Raw genomic sequence first — 15,398 nt, 5'->3', positions numbered from 1 at the left:
TTCTCTATGTTGTTCAGGCTGCTCTTGAACTCCCGACCTCAGGTGATCTGCCCGCCTCGGCCTCCCAAAGTGCTGGGTTTACAGGTGTGAGCCACCGTGCCCAGTGCATACCTCAGTTTTTAAAACCTCAACACAGCTTCATTTGCTGTCCAGATATTTTTTCTTTCAGTTCTTTTAAGAAATCAAATACTGTAGATACATTTGAAGAGTTGTTTTCCACATTTTTATAGAAAGAGAGTTATGTACTTAACATTTGCTGGTTGTGTCTAATATTTTTTTGGCAGCTTATTCATGTTAGAAATTGTCTTTATTTGTTTTAACTGTTAAATGTTATTCTTGGAACCTTATTCAATACCATTTTACAAAAGACTTGTGTATGTCAGTGTGTATTAAGTTGTTGAATAAGTGGAGGCCTTCAGTATCTGTTGACAGATCAAGACGGAAGTTCTCTGCATTGCAATATGAATCTCATGACTGCTTGCCATTTGGCTACCCTCAAGAAAGCATGTTGGAAGGCTGAGGGCATCAGAAATGGTGTTACGGAGAAAACTCTAAATCTGCTGCAATTTATTTATTTATTTATTTATTTCTTTATTTCTTTATTGAGACGGAGTCTCACTCTGTCGCCCAGGCTGGAGTGCAGTGGCCGGATCTCAACTCACTGCAAGCTCCGCCTCCCAGGTTTACGCCATTCTCCTGCCTCAGCCTCCCGAGTAGCTGGGACTACAGGCGCCCGCTACCTCGCCCAGCTAGTTTTTTCTATTTTTTAGTGGAGACGGGATTTCACCATGTTAGCCAGGATGATCTTGATCTCCTGACCTTGTGATCCGCCCGTCTCGGCCTCCCAAAGTGCTGGGATTACAGGCGTGAGCCACCGCGTCCAGCCGCAATTTATATTAAAACAGTGTTTGAGAGTTTTGGTTCTTGAACAGTTAGTCTGGCTGATTTTTGCATTTTTGGTAGAGACGACGTTTTGCCATGTTAGCCAGGCTGGTCTCAAACTCCTGACCTCAGGTGATCCTCTTGCCTTGGCCTCCCAAAGTGCCGGGTCTACAGGTATGAGCCACCAAGCCCGGCCAGACGTTGCTTTTTATATCCTTGTTACTGTGATTCCGACACACCACTATGTATTAAGACTGAAGATGGCTGGGCACGGTGGCTCATACCTGTAATCCCAGCACTTTGGGAGGCAGAGGCAGGTGGATAACGTAAGGTTGGGAGTTCGAGACCAGCCTGACCAACATAGAGAAACCCCATCTCTACTAAAAATACAAAGTTAGCCAGGCGTAGTGGCTCACACCTGTAATCCCAGCACTTTGGGAGGCCAAGACAGGCGGATCACCTGAGGTAAGGAGTTGGAGCCAACCTGGCTAACATAGTGAAACCTCATCTCTGCTAAAAATACAAAATTAGCCGGGTGTGGTGGCATGCGCCTGTAATTCCAGCTACTCGGGAGGCTAAGGCACGAGAATCACTTGAACCCAGGAGGCGGAGGTTGTGGTGAGCCAAGATCACGCCATTGCACTCCAGCCTGGGCAACAAGAGCGAAACTCCGTCTCAAACAAAAAGAAAAAGAAAAGACTGAGGTTAGGAATATCTGAGATGATGAAAGATGATTCATTTGATAGTTGTCTCAGGTGTCATGTACTTCTTGCAAGGCATAAATTCCTTAAATTGTAATTTTAAACTTGAATGTATATCAATAAAATGGGCTGGGCTCAGTGGTTCACGCCTGTAATCCCAGCACTTTGGGAGACCGAGGCGGGTGAATCACATGAAGTCAGGAGTTCAAGACCAACCTGGCCAACATGGAAAAACCCCGACTGTACTAAAAATATGAAAATTAGCTGGGAGTGATGATAGATGCCTGTAATCCCAGCTCTTTGGGAGCCTAAGGCAGGAGAATCGCTTGAACCTGGGAGCTGGAGGTTGCAGTAAGCCTAGATTACGCCGCTGTACTCCAGCCTGGGTGACAGCGAGACTCCGACTCCTCCTTACATATATCAATAAAATGAAGAGTATTTGGTTTAGTAATACCTAAGATTTTTCTGTGTAGGTAGATATATCTTGAAATTAATACTTTTGTTTACTTAATTTACAGGAAATGATAAGGATATGGCTGTATTCCCCAGTCCCACTTAGTTTTGCTCAAAAAAAGAAAAAAAAGAAAAATATAAGGAAAATGGGTGCTGGGCACGGTGGCTCACGCCTGTAATCCCAGCACTTTGGGATGCGGAGGCGGGTGGATCACACGAGATCAGGAGATTGAGACCATCCTGACTAACACAGTGAAACCCCATCTCTACTAAAAATACGAAAAAATTAGCCGGGTGTGGCAGCGTGCGCCTGTTGTCCCAGCTGCTGGGGAGGCTGAGGCAGGAGAATGGCGTGAACCCGGGAGGCAGAGCTTGAGCCTAGATCATGCCACTGCACTGCAGCCTGGGTGACAGAGCAAGACTCCATCTCAAAAAAAAAAAAAAAAGGAAATGGCTGCGAATAATATTGAAATAACATTTACAACCTTAGGAAACAATTTGTTGGAAAGCTGCTGTTTGTCTTTCCAGTAGTTTTTCTGTTTAGTGCGATCAAGGTAAACTCATATTTGACACTCAGGTGTAGTAATTTTTATTTTGGCTTGTAAGTCATGTTCACTGAGCCAGGAGTTGGGAGTCCAAGCACAGCCTTAGCTGTGACTGATAGATTCAGTTAGCTTTTGTGTTAGTTTATCATAAAGTAAGGGTTTTGGAGTCACTAATATTTCAAAATTTCCTTGACAAGATAAAACCTAGTTGAAATATAGATGAATGAAGTGTTTATATTACCTTGTAATGTTGAGAAACTGCTATCATGGAATAAAGATTTTTCTCATATCCTGACTTTGTAGGGTGTGACCGAGTGTTATGAATGTCATCCTAAGCCAACCCAGAGAACCTTTCCTGGCTGTACAATTCGTAATACACCTTCAGAACCTATACATTGCATCGTGTGGGCAAAGTACTTGTTCAAGTAAGAGTGTATCTATTTCTTGGCATGCTTTTGGGTACTGAGGATGGAAAATGGAGTCATTTTTATTTAATTACCTTGAAGAGATTGAACTTAAAATGTTTAAATGTGGTGAAGGGATGCTTTAGTAGCTTTCTTGCGGTATTTCTTAGATAAAATTCAGCTGGCCGGGTGCGGTGGCTCACACCTGTAATCCTAACACTTTGGGAGGCTGAGGTGATCGGATGACCTGAGCTCAGGAGTTTGAGACCAGCATGGCCAACATGGTGAAACCCCATCTCTACTGAAAATACAAAAATTAGTTGGGCGTGATGGCGGGTGCCTGTAATCCAGCTGCTCAGGAGGCTGAGGCAGGAACCTTGCTTGAACCTGGGAGGTAGAGGTTGAAATGAACCGAGATCACGCCACTGCACTCCAGCTTGGCAACAGAGTGAGAATTTGTCTCAAAAAAATTAAATTTGGCCATACCTGTTCAGGAAGCTTAGTCTTGTATTGTATTGGAGATAGCCATGTAACTAAGCGATAAAAATCTATGTATTTGGAAATGTGAACACATACTTAAAAATAACCCATTGGTTATAAAAGAAATCACAATGGAAGTTAAAAATACCCTGTACTGATAATGATGAAAATGCTATACCTGAAACTTGTAGAATGTATTGAATGTGGTGGTTGGCAAAAAGTTACAGATTTACATACATGAAGAAAGGCTGAACGTTAATTAGTAAATCTTTACTAAGAATCTTAAGTTGGAAAGTGAACCACAGAATACACTTTAAGAAATGAGAAGGATGCGGGCATGGTGGCTTATGCCTCTAATCCCAGCACTGTGGGAGGCCGAGATAGGAGGATCAGTTGAGCCTGGGAGGTTAGGCTGCAGTGAGCCGAGATTGTGCCTTTGCACTGCAACCCAGGTTATAGTGAGATGCTGTCTTAAAATGAAAGAAAGATAGATAAAAGGAATGAGAAGGAAGAATATTAATTGAAGTAAGAGCCCATTCTTGATTACAACATAGAAGAGCAGTTAGTGAGAACTAAACGGGGAACAAAGCACAGATTAAGTAAGTTATAAGAAAAAAAAAAGGGATGATAATAAGACGATGCTAGTACATAAAAAATTTAAATGGTCTGGGTAAATATATTTTTAGAAACGTACTAAGTGTGTGGTGCGGTGGCTCAGGCCTGCAATCCCAGCACTTTGGGAGGCTGAAGGTGGGTGGGTCACTTGAGGCCAGGAGTTCGAGAACAGCCTGGCCAACATGGTGAAACCCCGTCTTTACTATAAATACAAACGTTAGCCAGGCATGGTGGTGGGCGCCTGTAGTCCCAGCTACTTGGGAGACTGAACCATGAGAACCACTTGAACCCAGTGGGTGAAAATAGGGCCACTGCACTCCAGCCTGGGGGACAGCGTGAGACGATGTTTCAAAAAAAACAACTGGAAAGAAAGTAGAATGCCTGAATTTAGCACTATACCTTAGAGAAACGTAAGTAGTTTAAATTCTTCTAAATAATGCACCAAACCTGTGTTATTTTTACAGATTCATTTCACCAAACTTGCAAGGAATGTATTACAATGTTAGCTAAACTCTCCTTGAGAAGTCTTTAAAAGGGAATACTACTTAGCTCGTGTTATGAGGCTAGCAATGTCTTTGATAGCAAAATCTGTCAAGGCTATTATGGCATAAGAAAAAATTGTTAGTCTCACACATAAATAATAGATACAAAAACCCTATGTAAAATATTAGCATATCCTGGGGATGGGCGCAGTGGATTATGCCTGTAATCCCAGCACTTGGAAGCTGAGGCGGGTGGATCAACTGAGGTCAGGAGTTCAAGACCAGCTTGGCCAACATGGCGAAATGCCGTCTCTATTAAAAATACAAAATTAGCCGGGCGTGGTGGCGGGCACCTGTAATCCCAGCTGCTTGGGAGGCTGAATCGCTTGAAGCTGGGAGGTGGAGACTGCAGTGAGCCGAGATCGCCCCACTGTACTCCAGCCTAGGCAACAGAGCAAGACTCCATCTCAAAAAAAAAAAAAAAAAAAAAGCATATGGATCTAGAATCATATAAAATAAAACATATATCTTGACCAAATGTGTTTATTCAGGAATTACAAGCATGGTTTCAATTAGAAAATCTGTAAATGTCATTCACTCATTAGGAAATTAAAGAGAAACTATATAGTTTTCATAGATGTAGAAAAAACATTTGGTAAAATTTAGCAAACAGCCTTTCATGAGGAAAGTTTCTACTAAAACAGAAGTAAAACCTTCTTATTAAAATGAGAATGTCCTCAACCTGATAAAGGGGTATTTTTTAGAAACTTTCAGCAAACATTGTCTTTAATTTTTGCAGTCAGAATAGTATACATAACAGTGTCAGCTTGATGTGTGTTCACAAAAACCACACTTGGAAACTTTATTTATTTGGCAAACATTTTTTTTCTTTGGGAGGCTGAGATGGGTGGATCACTTGAGGCCAGGAGTTCGAGAACCACCTGGGCAACATGGCGAAACCCTGTTTGAGGTACAATAGGCCAGGCAAGGTGGCTTATGCCAGTAGTCCCAGCATTTTGGGAGGCTGAAGCAGGTGATCAGGAGTTCAAGACTAGCCTGGCCAACATGGCAAAACCCCGTCTCTACAAAAAATACAAAAATTAGCCGGGGCTGATGATGTGGAACCAACAGACCCACACACCTGTAGTCCCAGCTACTCAGGAGGCTGAGCCGTGAGAGCCACTTGAACCCGGGAGGTGGAGGTTGAAGTGAGTGGAGATCCTGCTACTGCACTCCAGCCTGGGGGACAGAGGGAGACTGTGTCTCAGAAAAAGACAAAAAAAAAAAGAAAAAAAAATGTGGCTGGGTGCAGTGACACACACCTGTAATCCCAGCCCTTTAGGAGGCCGAGGCAGGAGGATTGCTCAAGCCCAGCAGTTGGAGAGCAGTGTGGGCAACATAGTGAGACCCCATCACTACAAAAAATTTAAAAATTAGCTGTGCATGGTGGCACATGCCTGTAGTCCCAGCTACTTGGGAGGCTGAGGTGAGAGGATCAATTGAGCCTAGGGAGGTTGAGGCTGCAGTGAGCTGTGATCACACTACTGCACTCCAGCCTTAAGGGACAGTGAGACTGTCACACACAAAAAAAGATAATCTGGCAAAATTAATATGAGCAGCATTTTTCACTCAAAGGGAAACCTAAATAGGCAATAAGCAAATTAAGTTATGTTTTAATCATAAGACTTACTTGGAAAATTAAGTATAAGGCCACAGTGAGATACAGGTGCTTCTCAGTGTACTTGCTGATAAACTCATAAATAAAAAATACTGTTAAGTCAAACATGCATTTTTTTTTTTTGAGGTGGAGTTTCGCTCTTGTTGCCCAGACTGGAATGCAGTGCAACTGCAACCTCTGCATCCTGGGTTCAGGCGATTCTCCTGCTCAGCCTCTCGAATGGCTGGGATTACAGGCGCCTGCCACCACGCCCAGCTAATATTTGTATTTTAGTAGATACAGGGTTTCACCATGTTGGCCAGGCTGGTCTCGAACTCCTGACTTTGGGTGATCCACCTGCCTTGGCCTCCCAAGGTGTCGGTCATGGGTGAGCCTCCACGCCCAGACAAAAATGCATTTTAATATAACCTCAGTAAACCTGTTGCAAAGTTGAAAAATCATAGGTGGAACCATTTTAAGTTAGAGGCTGTCTACTATTTTGCACTTACTAGTTGGCAAAGCATTAATTTTAGGAAGTGTTAATATGCCATTGTTGGGAGTGACTGTCAGAGCTTTGAAATTATAGTTGGGTGGGGGTTTGTACAAAGGATTTCTGTAAGATAACTTTCATTAGTCATATACTTGAGGAAATACTGGAAACTTTTTTTTTTTTTTTTTGAGACGGAGTCTCGCTCTGTCACCCAGGCTGGATTGCAGTGGCGCAATCACAGCTCACTGCAACCTCCACCTCCCGGGTTCACGCCATTCTTCTGCCTCAGCCTCCCGAGTAGCTGGGACCACAGGCACCTGCCACCACGCCTGGCTAATTTTTTGTGTTTTTAGTAGAGACATGGTTTCACCGTGTCAGCCAGGATGGTCTCGATCTGCTGACCTCGTGATTCACCCACCTCGGCCTCCCAAAGTGCTGGGATTACAGGCGTGAGCCACCGCACCTGGCCTCACTGGAAACTTTTATACCCATGAGTTATTAAACAATTTTTAGGATAACTTTATTAATAAAAGAGAATCTCAGCTTAATACCTTCAAATTGTTTGTTAAGACTGTTCAGCAGTAAAGAGCCATTCTACCATGAAAAAAAGGTTAATGTTGTTCATTGCTGAATTTCTATCCCCTAGATCAGGAATCTGCACCTGAAGGTACATAATAATGTTCGTTGAACAGGTAGCTGCAAGTGTACTTCACAAACATTATTCTGGTGTTAGAATGTTATCCAGATTGTAAGTGAAAACCACTCACCTGTTTCTTGAGCAGAGGTTTTAACGTTGAAATGTGCAGAGCCTTGCTGATAGGAATGGATGTACATCTGCTAAAATTTAACCTTGCTTGCATTGCTGTTGAAATTGGGATGCAAGCTGTCCAAGCACATTGTGTTAAACTTTTAAGTTTATAGTCATTTATCAGTTGTTCACTCTTTTTTTTTTTTTTTTTTTTTGAGATGGAGTCTCGCCGTGTCACCCAGGCTGGAGTGCAGTTGCGGGATCTCGGCTCACTGCAGTCTTCACCTCCTGGGTTCAAGCGATTCTCTTGCCTCAGCTTCCCGAGTAGCTGCGATTACAGGCATGCAGTACCATGCATGGCTAATTTTTGTATTTTTAGTAGAGATGAGATTTCACCATGTTGGTCAGGCTGGTCTTGAACTCCTGACTTTGTGATCTGTCTGTCTCAGCCTCCCAAAGTGTTGAGATTAAAGGTGTGAGCCACTGCGCCCAAACAGTTGTTCAGTCTTTATGTCTGCTAAATATTTGAAATATTATAAATTACATGTTCAGAATGCTTTGTTGTACATAAGTATTTACTATTCTTAAATTATAGCCAGTTGTTTGGGGAAGAAGATGCTGATCAAGAAGTATCTCCTGACAGAGCTGACCCTGAAGCTGCCTGTGAGTAAATTATTTGGCATATGTTTTATTAGAGACTATTATCTTTATTTTGTTGATTTAATTTTGGTAGCTTAAGGGAAAAAAAAATAATTGCTATATGTGCTAGGTAATGTGTGTTTAACATGTGTTATTTAATTTTTTTTTTTTCTCAGAGATGGAGTTTCACTCTTATTGCCCAGGCTGGAGTACAGTAGTGCGATCTGGCTCACTGCAGCCTCTGCCTCCTGGGTTCAAGCGATTCTCCTGCCTCAGGCTCCTGAGTAGCTGGGATTACAGGCATCTGCCACTGCGCTCAGCTAATTTTTGTATCTTTAGTAGAGACAGGGTTTCACTATGTTGGCCAGGTTGGTCTCGAACTCCTGACCTCAGGTGACCCACCCACCTCGGCCTCCCAAAGTGCTGGGATTACAGGCGTAAGTAAGCTGCCATACTTGGCCAAAACAATGTTTTACAAAAAAAATGTGATTCCATTTTACTGATGAGAAAATCAAGGTTAAGAGAAATTTCACAGGTCTAGTAAATAGAGCTGCAAGTTATTCCTAGATCTGATGATTGGTCTGTGCTTTTAACTGATTTGTGTAGCTTTCAGAAACTGAGGTACAATAGGCCAGGCAAGGTGGCTCATGCCAGTAGTCCCAGCATTTTGGGAGGCTGAAGCAGGTGGTCAGGAGTTCAAGACCAGCCTGGCCAACATGGCAAAACCCCGTCTCTACAAAAAATACAAAAATTAGCCGAGTGTGATGGTGTGCACCTGTAGTCCCAACTATTCGTGAGGCTAAGATGGGAAGATGGCTTGAGTTCAAGAGGTAGAAGCTGCAGTGAGCCGAGATCTTAATACTGCACTCCAACCTGGGTGACAGAGCGAGGCTTTGTCTCCAAAAAACAAGAAAGAAAATTGGGATACAAAAAGATGCTGATGAATGTGTTATTTTTCTTTTTCCTTGAACTCAGAATGTGTTGCATTTGGGGATTTCCATGAGTGACTCTTTTTATTCCCCAAGGTGAGTGAAAGAGTTCAGTTCTACATTTATTACAGCTGAAAATAAAATAATGATTGTTTTATAGGGGAACCAACAGAAGCTGAAGCCAGAGCTAGAGCATCTAATGAAGATGGTGACATTAAACGTATTTCTACTAAGGAATGGGCTAAATCAACTGGATATGATCCGGTTAAACTTTTTACGAAGGTTAGATTTACTTTCTGTATAATCATGGATAGATGTATTGTTGTGCATAGATGTATTCTAGTTCTGCTTGTTTTAAAATAGTCCATAAAATTGAATTAAGCTTCTATGTATATGCCTTATGATGTCCTAATAAAATGGTTGATGCAGTCAGGATATGCAAGTTTTAAAATGTTACCATCTACACTAAATTTAAATAGGAGGTATAATTAGAGGCGGCTTGTATACCTTCTTGGTTGTCTTTCCTTCCCTCACTTTTTATAGAACTTCTTGGTTTTTCTGCTGCTTCTCATTTTCAGTTTTTTTTCTTTGTTTTGAGACGGATTCTCGCTCTTGTTGCCCAGGCTGGAGTGCAATGGCACGATTCCAGCTCACTGTAACCTCCGCCTCCTGGGTTCAAACAATTCTCCTGCCTTAGCCTCCTGATAGCTGGGATTACAGGAGTGCACCATCATGCCTGGCTAATTTTGTATTTTTAGTAGAAGCGGGGTTTCGCCATGTTGGCCAGGCTGGTCATGAACTCCTGACCTCAAGTGATCTGCCCACCTTGGCCTCCCAAAGTGCTGGGATTATAGGTGTGAGCCACCCCTCCTGGCTTCGTGTTCACCTTTATTTCCTGCTCATGTATTTTATTAGCAATTTGACTGACATGTGTCCTAAATTAACCCTTGAACCCTGTAGGCCCCTTGTTCTTGGTGAAATCCTTCTTCATCAGCATATATTATTTGCTTGTTGAATATTTCTAGAGAAATCTATGAGATTGTTTTTATTTGGTCTACATAATTATTGTTCATCTAGACCCTCAGGTCCATGTTTGAAAAGCTTTTCTGTCTTGACTCCCTAACAAGTTGTACATGGGGTTTTTTGGACTCTTTTTTCCCTCTTCGTGGAGAATGGGGTCTCACCATGTTACCCAGGCAGATCTCAAACTCCTGGTTTCAAGTCTCAAACTCCTGGGTTCAAGCTGTCCTCCAGCCTCTGCCTCCCTAAGTGCTAGGATTACAGGCATGAACCACTGAGCCTAGCCCCTAGCAAAGCTTATCACAGAGCTTAAAACTTTCTCAGCTCTTATCAAACTGAGTCAGTATTCTTGCAACTCTCACTAAGCAGATGACCTTAAGGATATAATAACAGGTTTGAAGCCATTGTACATGATTTACCTGTTGAGAGAATGATCCGCATCACCGAAAACTCAACCTTTTTCTTTCTACTGGAGAGAAACCACTTTCAGTAAAGGTTAACTCTTGCGTGTGGCTTTTTACTTGTCTTTTGTACCATTATTCAGACAGGATTTTCATCTCTACCCTGTCTTGGATCTTTTTTTTCTTGGTTTCTTTTGTCTGCTTTCCAGCATGCACAGGTTCTGCTGTCTTAAATGACATACTGCTCTCCCTGGCTTGTATTTCATCTCATTTCCCCAGTGGTAACAGAGGAAGAAAAGTCACATGTTGACTTTTTTTTTTTTTTGAGAGAGAATCCTGCTCTGTCGCCCAGACTGGAGTGCAGTGGCATGATCTAAGCTTGCTGCAACCTCTGCCTCCCGGGTCAAGCTATTTTCCTGCCTCAGCCTCCTAAGTAGCTGGGATTACAGGTGCCAGCCACCATGCCTGGCTAATTTTTGTATTTTTAGTAGATACGGGGTTTCGTCATAGTGGCCAGACTGGCCTTGAACTCCTGACCTCAGGTGATCTGCCCGCCTCGACGTCCTGAAGTGCTGGGATTACAGGCGTGAGCCACCGTGCCCAGCCTACAGATGGACTTTCTTATCCCTATTGCATTTATTTTCTCACTACAGCCCTTTTCTAAAACATGGTTGTATTAGTCAGAGTTCTCTAGAGGGACAGAGCTAATAGGATAGATATATATAAAGGGCAGTTGATTAAGTATTAATTCACACGATCACAAGGCCCCACAATAGGGCCGTCTGCAAGCTGAGGAGCAAGGAGAGCCAGTCTGAGTCTCAAAACTGAAGAATTTGGAGTCTGATGTTTGAGGGCAGGAAGCATCCAACATGGGAGAAAGATGTGGCCTGGGAGGCTAGGCCAGTCTAGTCTTTTCATGTTTTGCTGCCTTCTGTGTATTCTAGCCTCAGTGGCAGCTGATTAGATGGTGCCTACCCAGATTAAGAGTGGGTTTGTGTTTTCCAGTCCACTGACTCAAATGTTAATCTCTTTTGGCAACACCCTCACAGACACACCCAGGACCAGTACTTTGCATCCTTCAAACCAATCAAGTTGACACTCAGTATTAAGCATCATAATAGTTTTTATTTTTATTATACTTAAGATGCAGTAAACTTTGATATGGGCATCAGCAATATCTTCCAAACTGGTATCCTTATTTCCATTCCAATCTGAGCAACACTTGAATGCCAGAAAAATCTGAAGTGCATCCCCAATCTGTTGTTTAGTAGATAATTTTAAACATCTGTGTGCCAGACACTTACTTTAAGTACAGGGGATTTAGTTGTGAACAAGACAGAAGACAGAGTCCTTGCTCTTTAGAAGGAGTTCATAGTCAAGATGAGAAGTCAAACATTGAACAAGAAATTTCAGCTTCAAGGTCTTAATGACATTAAGTTCAGAGACTTTGCAGCCCTTTAATAGTAATTTTTATCTAATGGACTCATCCCCTGGCCTGCGAACCCATTTCAGATGTTGCTAGGGAAAGGCTTCAGAAGAAGCTTCCTAGAGGAGGTAACATTTAAGCCCAAGGCTTGAAAGAATAAGAGCTGGAATATGGTACAGTATGTGCAAGGAAACTCTCGGTTGGAAAACTGACATAAATCCCATTAAGGGGGAGAGTGGAAAAAGATGACTGGAGAGATAAGTTGACGTCAGATCAGGCAGACTTTCTAGGCCTTGTTAAGGATGTTACAGCAAGACAGTGGCAGTCCATTGAAAGGTAGTCTTACAGGGTCACTATAAGGGGATAGAAGGGATGCACACACTCCCCTAGGATCTGGTATTCGTATCATAACCAATCTGGGACAGTGCCCTGGAGTTGTGCAGTGCTGGAATAATCTGGAGTACAGCCATCTGTACTCCCAGTGGAGCATGGAGGAGTAGACTCGACAGGATTTTGGATGTATATGGTGAAGGTCAGTGGAATAAAAAAATGGTACCTGGCTGGGCACTGTGGCTTACACCTGTAATCCCAGCACTTTGGAAGGCCAAGGCGGGAGGATCACTTGAGGCTAGGAGCACAAGACCAGCCTGGGCAGTATAGCAAGACCCCATCACTAAAAAGAAAAAAAAATAGCCAGGCTTGGTGGCCTGAGCCTGCGGTCCCTACCTACTTAGGAGGCTGGGACAGGAATATCACTTGAGCCCAAGAGGTTGAGACTTCAGTGAGCTATGGTCACACCACTGCACTTCAGCCCGGGCAGGTCAAAGAACAGAGGTGCTGTTCTCTGATATAAGTGAGGTGGGAAGCAGATGTGTGTATAGGGGTTGGGGGAGGGTAGGAGAAGGTGATACAGCAACTTTGAACTCATTTGAAATTCTTTTGGAACATTAGAGAAGTGTTTTTGTAGATAAGTAGAGAGGTTTCAACTGGGGTTATATTTGGGATTCCTAGGTTTATAGATGTGGTTAACTACTGAAAATGGACATGATACACCATGGAGGATAGAATGAAAAGATGGTTCAGTACAGAAATCTGAGGGACTCCTAATATTTAGTAATAGTTGCATAAAAGAGAAAGAGGTGGAGCCTAGGCTTAGAAAACTGTTGGTTCAAGCCTTCACGTCCTCTACAAATTGTTTCCAGCCACATTTGTTACCCAAGTCATAGTGGATTCATCTCCTTGCCTTTGTACCCATTTCACATGTTGCTGTCACAAGGAGACTCTTTCCTTATTTCTTAGATAAAATATAAATTTTTTTTTTTTTTTTTCCTGAGATTGAGTCTCACTCTGTCGCCAGGCTGGAGTGCAGTGGTGCGATCTCAGCTCACTGCAATCTCCGCCTCCCGGGGTCAAGCAATTCTCCTGCCTCAGCCTCCCGAGTAGCTGGGCTTACAGGCACGTGGCACCACGCCTAGCTGATTTGTGTATTTTTAGTAGAGATGGTGTTTCACCATGTTGGCCAGGGTGGTCTCCATTTCTTGACTTCATGATCCACCCACTTTGGCCTCCCAAGGTGCTGGGATTACAGGCGTGAGCCACCACGCTCGGCCAGAAATCCTTATATTACTCAAGGCTTTGTGCTATTCGCACTAAATTGTATTCTGATTATTTGTATATTTGGCTTATTCTCTAAAGATTAAGGATGCTCAATTAGTGTTGATGGATTAAGTATATTTTGATAGAAATGGCTGTGATTTTTAAATATAGCCAAATTTCTGTTCTTGCCTGGTACCAGCAATAAATGTGTTGAATAAATTAACAATAGAAAATGCAGATAAGGAAAAAGAAAAAAATATTAAAATCACTTGAAGTTCTAGCACATCTTTTCATAGGATAGTTTTTCCGCCTACTTGTAATGTTTTTGTTTTTGTAATAATTGTGTGTTTGGGGGTTTTTTCATTTTATTTTTGCTCTTGTTTCTGTGGGTTATATTTCGAGGGGAGACCACATTTTAAAGATACCGCAGTTCAGAAGTTCTGTTGTGGAGCACTTTAGTTTAAAAATCTGTGTACTTTATTGGCATGTCCCCATGAGCTTGGAGGCATTTCTGACTGGCATCCCTAGGCTCAGTGATTGTCTGTAGTTCCCGCGGAGCTGGTGTACATTTATTTGTATGATTGTGCTTCAGACCGATCTTTGTGGAGTTTTAGGGGAGCTTTTGGAGAGGTGACTTAGGAAGGCAGGGGCAGTCAGCAGTTCAGGGCTCCTTTACTCTGCATTCCTCAGAGCACTTCTGCATTTCACTGTTTTCAATGTAGGGATTCTGTTAGAACTTCCTTTTACAAATGTTTTTTCTTTTGAAAATTGTTATGCTGCTGGTATATGACATGTATCTTTAAATCAGATTTCATAGTGTAATATAATAGATCAGCAATACAGTGTTCTTGTATCTTATCAATTAGGGATTGTAGGGTTCATGGGATCTATCTTTCTTTTTTAAGCTTTTTAAAGATGACATCAGGTATCTGTTGACAATGGACAAACTATGGCGGAAAAGGAAACCTCCAGTTCCGTTGGACTGGGCTGAAGTACAAAGTCAAGGTAAAGAATACATTTTAGTCATGGAACACCTAAGCTGGAAATGTCCTTGCCTAAAGTCTTTGTATAGCCCTGTTGTTGGTTGAAAATGGTATGTCTTCATACATTCAAACAATGCAAAAAAGTATGAAGAACAAGTCACTGAAGTCCCACAGTTAGAGAAATAGCCACTAACAACATTTTCAGGAGTGTTCTGGTGGTCCGCCCTATGCACACAGATGCAGGCAATCGTGTATACACTGCGTAATGGAATCATACTATTGATAAACTCTGACTTGGTTTTGTCAGTCAGTATAATTAACTAGTCTGTTATTGATTAACACGTAGTGTTTTCATATTTTCCCTGAAATAAAGTTTTGAGATCACTATATATTTGTGTACATCTTTGTGTTTCCTTTTGAGACTGAGTCTCACTCTGTTGCCCAGGCTGGGGTACAGTGGCACGATCTCAGCTCACTGCAACCTGGGTTCAACCGATTCTCCTGCCTCAGCCTCCTGAGTAGCTGGGATAGCAGGTGTGAGCCACTGCACCTGGCCTATTTATGTACACCATTGTATCCTTGTGATGATCTCTTTAAGATTTAATCTAGAAACACATTTTTAATTTAAATTTTTTTTAAGTTTTAGAAATGAAAAGTTTTTTTGAGGCGTAGTAGTCTTGCTGTGTTGCCCAGATTCGAGTGCAATGGCCGTTCACAGGCTGTCATAGCGCAAGGCATCCCTGGACTCCTGGGCTCAAGCCATCCTCCTGCTTCAGCCTCCTGAGTAGCTGGGACTGTATGCCACTGTGCCCAGCACATTTTAAAATTTTAAATGCAGGAAAACAATTGTTGTGGCTGCTTTCTCATCCCACTCCCCTTCAGCACTTCTTGTCTCTCCTTTATCTGAACTATATTAGGATTAGTTTATGCACAGCAATATAGCACGC

General features: G+C 42.5%; 1 protein-coding gene across 2 annotated transcripts in view; it reads left to right on the top strand.

The window, feature by feature from the left end:
* Positions 1-15,398, top strand: part of UBA2 (ubiquitin like modifier activating enzyme 2) — a 41,930-nt gene that overhangs the window by 7,718 nt on the left and 18,814 nt on the right. For both annotated transcript variants that reach the window (XM_007996258.3, XM_073016660.1), the window contains exons 6-9: positions 2,885-3,006; positions 8,053-8,120; positions 9,186-9,307; positions 14,374-14,473. In XM_007996258.3, the coding sequence (XP_007994449.3) occupies positions 2,885-3,006; positions 8,053-8,120; positions 9,186-9,307; positions 14,374-14,473 (412 nt within the window). The remainder of the gene's footprint in view (positions 1-2,884; positions 3,007-8,052; positions 8,121-9,185; positions 9,308-14,373; positions 14,474-15,398) is intronic.

This window comes from Chlorocebus sabaeus, chromosome 6, assembly GCF_047675955.1.
Source record: "Chlorocebus sabaeus isolate Y175 chromosome 6, mChlSab1.0.hap1, whole genome shotgun sequence".
Lineage (NCBI taxonomy): Eukaryota > Metazoa > Chordata > Mammalia > Primates > Cercopithecidae > Chlorocebus > Chlorocebus sabaeus.
Note: the sequence above shows the minus strand (reverse complement) of the source record. Positions and strands in the feature narration are given on the sequence as shown.